The sequence below is a fragment of the Neofelis nebulosa genome, chromosome 4 (genome assembly GCF_028018385.1).
Source record: "Neofelis nebulosa isolate mNeoNeb1 chromosome 4, mNeoNeb1.pri, whole genome shotgun sequence".
NCBI lineage: Eukaryota > Metazoa > Chordata > Mammalia > Carnivora > Felidae > Neofelis > Neofelis nebulosa.
The window spans coordinates 60,354,041-60,362,270 of record NC_080785.1 but is presented as its reverse complement, the minus strand read 5'-3'; the positions used below and the strand labels follow the sequence as shown (position 1 = coordinate 60,362,270).

At 37.0% G+C, this 8,230-nt stretch overlaps 1 protein-coding gene across 4 annotated transcripts in view; it reads right to left on the bottom strand.

The window, feature by feature from the left end:
• Positions 1-234: 234 nt before the first annotated feature.
• Positions 235-8,230, bottom strand: part of SOSTDC1 (sclerostin domain containing 1) — a 68,303-nt gene continuing 60,307 nt past the window's right edge. For 3 of the 4 annotated variants that reach the window (XM_058724919.1, XM_058724918.1, XM_058724917.1), the window contains exons 3-4: positions 4,183-4,263; positions 235-1,679 (exon numbers count right to left, since the gene is read on the bottom strand). In XM_058724919.1, the coding sequence (XP_058580902.1) occupies positions 1,264-1,679; positions 4,183-4,263 (497 nt within the window). In that variant the 3' untranslated portion in view covers positions 235-1,263. Of the gene's footprint in view, positions 1,680-4,182; positions 4,577-8,230 lie in introns of those variants that run through there. The other variant, XM_058724916.1, reaches the window with a different exon arrangement.

The window sequence follows — 8,230 nt, the reverse complement described above, 5'->3', positions numbered from 1 at the left end:
GGTGTATATACATATGATATTCTCATTACAGCTCACTACAACTGGATTGTCACCCAACTTTTTAAATCATCCCTTTACTGAAAAGATTGTCTTTCTTTCTCTCCTCTGTTACTGAAGAACTTTTTTTTTTCAAAACTTGAATGTGCCTTATCAAAGAAATCAATTATTCTGATACATAAATTCTAATTTTGTTACACGTGCACCTTTTTCATACATGTTAAAGGCAAGGACAACAACTTTTAGCAGTGTTTATTTTCGTTAAAAGAAACTGATGGAATTGAAGGTTAAATCACCTTCGGATTGCACAGATTAAACAAAAAGGTATTATATATTTCAGTTTTACAAAGCATCTTATTGATTTAAAAGGATCCATACTATTGATAAAGTTCATGATAAAACATATATGTAAAAAGGAGACTAAAATATTTATTTTACATATCTACACGTATTCTCATATTTCTAGATCAACCACAAATCATACAGGAAAATATTTAGGTACATGGAAAAGCTTCAAAACATAAAAAATTAACAGTTTGAAAAAAAATCACATGTGAAAGCTCATTAAATAATAACATTGACAAATAAATAGTTCATCAGTTTTACTTATTAGCTGCTGCCATGCATTTCTGGCATTCCATTGTAAGCAAGGGTCAGCATGCAGGGTATAATTTCATACTATGAGACTGTAAAAAGCTACAGGGCTTATTTTTGAAGTGAAATGTCACAATATCTTTCACTCTTTCAAAGGAGATCACTCACGGCTGCTAAACTTCCCATGAAAATTACCAAAAAAAAAAAAAAAAAAAAAAGCACCTTTCTGAAATGTTACTGTGAAGATTCATGGCAACAATTTTTTTTTAACTCTTTAATTATGAAAGGGTTTTGCTGGGGATGGTGTGGGGTGGGGGATGGGCTGGAGAGTGGAGGATAACCAAGAAGCCCTTTTCTGCTTTAAAAAGTAATGATTCGGTGATGTATATAGTATCACCAGTCTTTCGAGAACCATGGGGAATTAAAACTACAGGTTGCATGGAATTTAAATGCAAATTGCACTCAAGGATATGCATACATCTTGAAAAACTTGAAAAAGAAAAGCTATTCCCAGAGAAGGTCCTGATACTTAGGACAGCTTGGTGGGTTTGATCAAAGCACAAAGCATCTATTTTCAAGTAAGAAAATAGCAATGGCAGGCTTGAGTCTTCCAAGCAATCAGATCTGTAAAGCAGATGGTTACTAGCCAGTCTGGTGTCGAGAGTCTGAGTTCTAACTCAGGCTGTGCTTGCTGGATTTGCTGGCTCTTTTCCGCTCTCTGTGATGCTGGGCTGGCTTGGCAGGCGACATGCTCTCAAAGTTATGACTGGACTCATTGTGCTGCCGAGTGTACCTCTTGCACTTGCAGGCGGTGACCACTGTGATTTTGTAGGTGCGCGTGCTGCCATCTTGGCACTGAAGCTGGATTCTCTGGGTGCGTGTTTTGTCATTGACACACCTCCATTCCTGGGAGCTCCTCCTGCTCCAGTACTTGGTTCCATAGCCTCCCCCTATCCAGTTGGGCAGCACCGGCAGGGGCAAGCACTCACCAGCACACACCAGCTCTTTCAGGGGGCTGATGCTGGTGCACTGGCCATCGGAGATGTATTTGGTGGAACGCAGCTCCCGGCAACCCACTTGAACTCTACCTACAGGAAACGGAAGAGCGTGCATGAAAGAGAAGAAGCAAATGAACGCTTCAAAAACAACAACAACAAAGGCATCTGCAATGGCATAAACTGTATCCAAATGATAGCAAGTTGTTAAATAGAAAGGGAACATATATTTCATTTTCACAATGCAAAAATCTGCCTGGATGGGTGTAGAGATAACTTCCGTGAAAATGATCAGTTCACATGGCTGTACATTTTTGAAATAAAATGAACTAGGCCTGATTTTTGTTTTCATGGGTAACATTAATTAATTGCTTACTGAAGTGTTTGAAAATCCCATTGTTTTTTAGTCTTACTCCCCAGTAAGGGTTAAACAGTTCTTACACTTGTGTAAATATTCCTTCTTCAGTGAGCTAAGAGACTATAATGTTCTTTTTCTCACAGGTCATATCAGTTAATATCTGCAAGTGCTTTTAATTAGGTTTTTAAAAAAATCTCCTGGGAAAATGTGAAAAGTATTTAAATATTGTGTACAATGTGTATGCTCTCTCTATATTTTGTTTCAATTATAAAATTCAGCTGCAGAGAATCATACATACATGTGTGTACAAAGTCTGACATTTTGCATATCAACCTTAATAACTACGTTTTAAACCTAAATTCCCAAGCTATCTTTTAAAAACAAATATTAAAATGTTTGAAAGGGAAAATGTCACTACAACTCAAAATTTGAAGAATATAAAAGCCCCTAAATCAGGAACGTATGGTTGCCATAACAACTTGGCTACATTTCCATGAATTTTATGGCAGAAAAATGCCTAACATGTCTGATTTACAACTGCAAAAGGAACCATGGTGTTCGTTTCCTGAAGGCTGGTCATGGCAAACTTTTTGTTTAGTTATTTGAATCTGTTAAGTATGTTCTCTAATCAGCTGTTTCTTGTTACATGCCTTATGCAATTAAAGCAAAAATTAATCTTGAAATGTTTGAGTGTTCCTTTCCATTGCTTTGTTACCCAAACTTGAGGAAAATTGCCTGTAACAATCTTGAAAAGAAATCAAAGTTTGTTAACCAGAAAAAAAAATGTTTATAAGGATAGACTGCTGAAATTTAAAAGATAAAAATGCTAAGGACCGGTGAAGTAGTCTTGCCTTGAAGTGGAATCCTGAAGGCTAATTTGAAGTAGATCCTGAGTGAGGAGTTGGACTTTGTCTCTCGGCCTCAGTAGCTCCGAGGTGGGAGACATAGCCTAAAGGGATGCAGTAGCTGTAAAACAATTTATGTAGACACACATACATCCGTATAGAGCATGGGATTAAAGTGAAAGGGTAAACTAGCTGACTGGTCAGTGTGCTCTGCCTGTCTCATTCTGATTCCAGCTTCCCTTCCTGCATCTGCCTTAGGAATGCACCTGGAAAGAGCCGGAGATGAATTTGACTTGCCTAGCTTTTTGTTCCCCAAGTATATACCGATTTGGCATTTTTGCAGTGACAGTTCATTGACCATGAATACCCACCACATTGCTCAGTAATCTAATAATAATCAGATACCGCCTTTGTACATAAGAGCAACTATCCTCAAGAAAGTGAAAACACCTTGGTTTTCTTAGAAAGACATTAATAGCCCTATTTGCTTGGACTTCTCAAAGGTCAAAATTACTTCTAGCAGTTGAATGGAATTGAGGTGGAACAAAAGATTTGTGTAAGATTTCCTGTGCACTGTTTTTCTGTGTCTCTATGAAAACCTGTTTGCTAGCATGTGAACTTTTCCTGAAAGGAGTGAAGCAAAAGTTAGGAGAAGAAATTTGAATCCCTCTAAGTAATGTTTGATTAGTGTGTCAATTCAGCAAACAGAAAAGAAAACAAATACTCCCTGTACAAAATATTATTGTACTGCTATTATTTTAAATCTCTAAAGTTATAAAAGTTTCCCCACTCTTTCACAGAAGTATACAATTAGCCCAATTTGGATCTGGTTAATAAGTAATTATGTTGGAAAAATAGGATTCTCCAATATTTTTAGTTACATCTCTCTTTTACATTGGTCATCATCAAAACTTTCAACCATTTCACCAGACATATTTTAGAAATCCTTGTGAGCCATTTTTTTTTTTCCCGGAAAGCTTGTGATTTCCTATACATACTTTGGTTAGTCACGTTTATGCACTTTACCACAATTGTACATGTCCTGAAATACACAGAAAACAACCCGAATGTACACTACGTAGAAGAACACTTTTTTAAAAATTCTCGTTTTGCATGATTTTTAAAAAAGCAACAGTTTAATTCCTAGAAACATTTTCTTTTTTGGATGTTTGATAGAACTTAAGTCCTCGCCTGCATTATCAAATCACTGTTTTAGTTACATTAACTTTGTAGGGAAGAATGCCAATCTACACATGCAGTAGATTACTCCCAGATTGTTTAGCAAAATATACATGGTTCAGGTTAGTTAGCAATGAAACGATTCTATAGGAATGTGAGCTAATGCTACCAAAAGAGAAAAAAAACAAAATCCATGCAAGTAAAACACACTTACTGTTCCGATCCAGTCCAGTGTTACTGAAATGCCTGCCTCCATTTCTGGCTTGATTCATCGTGCTGTTGCTGCTGGGGTGTGCTGGAACAGGTTTAACCACATGTGAATAAAGGATTTCTGTGGCATCATTTTTAAAAGCCAAACAGCTTTTCATTAGGATGCATGCAAAGGGAATGAGATAGAAATGAATGGCAGGAGGAAGCATGGTGAGGAGAGGATTTGCTTGGCTGGAGAGCTGGTTAATTCCTTTCCCTCTGCTTCTGCACTGTAACTGTGAAATTCCTCTTCAAGGTTCCCTTTATATATCCAGTGAGGTTTGGCGTTCATTCAGGTGTAAAGTTGTATAGAGCTTCAGAGTGAAAACACAGAGAAGGGGTGGGATCCCTACATGACCCTGCAAAAGAATTTTACCAATAGAAGAGAAGACTACAGAAAAGGAGGAGCTTGGTATACAAATGGCCTGAAATCTCAGAGTTGCGCTTCATCAGTTGTCTGGGAGCTAAAGCAGCCAGGCACATTCTATAGCAACTCCAGACTATCTCCCTCTCTGCCATTTCCTTTCCTGAATCTAGTTCACATTCGGGTTTAATTTAAATGAAAATACACTGCTGTTCATTTGAAGAGATTTACATTCCCACAATTGTTCCGCACTCCCCCCAGATTTTAGAGTATTTAGAGTAGGGAGCGGGTTCTTCCCAGATAATAGGAAGGAGTTCGGGTGAGTTTTGCTAGACTTGCAGTAAGCACCTATTAAACATATTTTGTTTCTCAAGAAGCAAACCGATACATTTTTTTTCCTTTAAAGTATAAGGCATATGGAGCTAAAATCTGCCCCCTGGACACACTTAAATAATGCAGCTTTGATCTGCATGAACTGCTGCTCCACTAGGTAAATTATTACCAGGGGTTCTGTGTGGAGAATAATGAGCATAGCTCTTTCTGCAGTAAAGAAATACTATCAATTTTCATCTTAAAAATATGTCACAATTGTGAAAATTCATAGCATTTAGCATAAAAAAAGCCATTCCGGACAGATCATTGTTTAGCAAATTCAAAATAATTTTTTCTAGGTTTTTCATTAGCTGCCCAACACATGTTCTATCTGTATTTACTAAGCATTTTGTTCATTGCTGCCTTTGACTCTGCTGCACACATAAGAAACATACTTTCCTGACCTTCTTTATCCACACCTGCAACAGATGTTCCATTAATATTACTTACCATTCTCCATTCTTTTAAAAAAAGTCACGAAATTTCCTCTGGTTTATAGGATATTTTGATTGGAATAATTACACACTCTGAATCATCTTTTCAATTTTAGATCTATTTTTGCCTTCTGTGCAGTTACTGACATGACCTGATAGCATAGATATTTTGTATCTCTCCCCTTTATAAACTTGGGTCTGTTATAGCTGCTATTCCTATCTATCTACCTACCTACCTGCCCACCTACCTACGTATCTATTCAGCTATCTATCCATCTATCCATCTATGTTTCTCCAAATGGCACTATTGACACTTTGAAATAGATAATTCTTTATTATGGAGGGCTGTTCTGTGTATTTAGCAGCATACCTGGCTGGCTTCTACACACTAGATGCCAGTACTATATCCCCACCCCCTCCATTATAACCAAAAATGTCTCCAGACTTTTCCAAATATCTCCTGCAGGCCAAAATCATCTATCCATCTATCTCTCTCAATATAAAAAGAAAGTAAAATTAAGAATAAAGACTAATTATTTAATAATACTAAGAAATTACTGAGTTTTTCAAGAAGGAAAGTATTATTATGGTTTTGTTTAGAATCAGCATCTACTTCTCTGTTAGAGGTATATGTTGAAATATTCTTAGACAAAATGATAGGATGTCTGGAATAAACTTCAAAAATAATTTGGGAGGAGGTTAGTTAGAGGTGTAGGTGGGGCAAGACTGGTCATGGGTTAAGGGTTCAAATGTTCAAAATTCTACCTAATCAAAATTATAAAAACTAAAGTAAAAAAAATTCAATTTAATGTGTATGTCTTCTTCATAACAATCAGATCCCTATCCTAAGGTTGTATGTAGTCATTTATTCTAACATCCTTCCTGAAAAACAATACATCAGTTTACTGTATGCACATGGAGATTATATACTAGGCATCCTCTTAAAATACTAACTGAAGAAGTTTTTATCCTGCTTATCAGAGTACTTGATATTAATTACATGAAGGATGTTACTATTAACCATTTACCAGTAGACCCAATGCCTAAATGAAGCAAGGGGGTCAAAAGAATCTAATCTCTTCACCATTACTCTGTTGTGTGTCTTTGTGTCACAGTAAAACAAGATATTTTAATTTGCAGTTTAATTCCTTTTTTCTGATTTTTTAAAGTTTATTTATTCATTTTGAGACAGAGAGAGAGAGAGAGAGAGACAGACAGAGCACTAGTGGGGGAGGTATACAGAGAGAGGGAGACACAGAATACAAAGTAGGCTCACACTGTCAGCACAGAGCCCGACGCGGGGCTCAAACTCACAAACCATGAGATCATGACCTGAGCCGAAGTCAGATGCTTAACCAACGGAGACACCCAGGCTCCCCTTGCAGTTTAATTATTATGGTGGATTAATCAGATTGACCAAATTTATTTATAATTGTTAACTCTGTTTTGCATCTGGTATTCTGCAGACTCAGCCTTAGGATATTACCTCAGGCAGAAGCAAAATTGCCAGGATGAGGGCAATATGGTTGGTGCATGTGGACAGGAAAAATTTAGAGTTCTTAGATCCAATACATCATACAGGATCAAATTAGAAAACTACTTTGATAAAATAGAAATAATCACAAATTTGCTATTTAACAGTTCTTCTGAGCAGTTTAACAGTACTTCATTAAGAACAATCACAAACTCTAGGATTATGGGTATAAATGTTTGACATAATTGATTAAGAAAGTATTGCCCTGAGCAAGCTATGTTCTTTCTCATCTCCAAAACTTCGTATGCGCATGGTTCTCCTTCTATTTGGAAAATCTCCCTCTATCACTTTCCTCATTCCCTTCCTCATTGGCTAATACATATATCTTTCCTCCAAGACTCACTTTAGATAGAACTAGGAGTAAAGAAAGTCCCTTGCCCTCTACCTCCTCAAGTCTGGAGTCAGCACCCCATCCATTGTATCAGAGTGGCCAATTGTCTGATGGCTTTGAAAGCCTTGTGATACAAGAATGATTTTTATCTTACGAATAATGTTCAACAAGTGGATAAATTATTTAAGAAATATAGAAAAACTGTCTTTTCACATACTCAAAAATTGGTTAATACTTATGGTAGGCAATCAGAAAAATGGCCCCTAATAACCTTCAACTCATGATATTCACACCCCTGAGGCAATCTGCTTCTCTTCAGTGTACATTGGACCTAGTGACTAACTTCTAATGAATATAATATCGTGATGAGATGTGAATTTTATGCTTAGGTTATACCAAAAGACTGTGACTTCTGTCTTCCTTACCTGCTGTAGCTCCCTCACTTGCTTTGCTAGAAACCAGCTGCCATGTTATAAGTTTTCCTATGGAGAGTTGGCCCAAGTGGCAAGGAATGGATGTCTCTTGCCAACAAGGAAGGGGAGCCTTCCACTAAACAAACCATGAGGACCTGAATTCTATCAACAACCACATGGATAAGTTTGAAAGCAAATCTCACAGCCCATCTTTCACGTGAGGCCTGCAGCCCCAGCTTATACCTTGTGACCTTATGAAAGACTTTAAGCCAGAGCCATCTCAGCAGCTATGAGATAGTAAACGTTGTTCTAACTAAGGTTTGGGGTAATTTGTTACATATCCATAGATAATTAAGACAATATTATCTGTTTGAAAATGAAGATACAGTAATTAAGCTATTAATTTTGTGAATAATGCTAGGACCTTGAAAGCATTAGATGCGGCACCATTCAATATGGTGGTTGGGCAACTTCTGTTTTTAGGCTTTGAAATCTATTTTCTGGTCCTCCGTTGAGTCATCGATGTTGTTCTATTATTAATAATCAAACAATGGTATAGAATTAC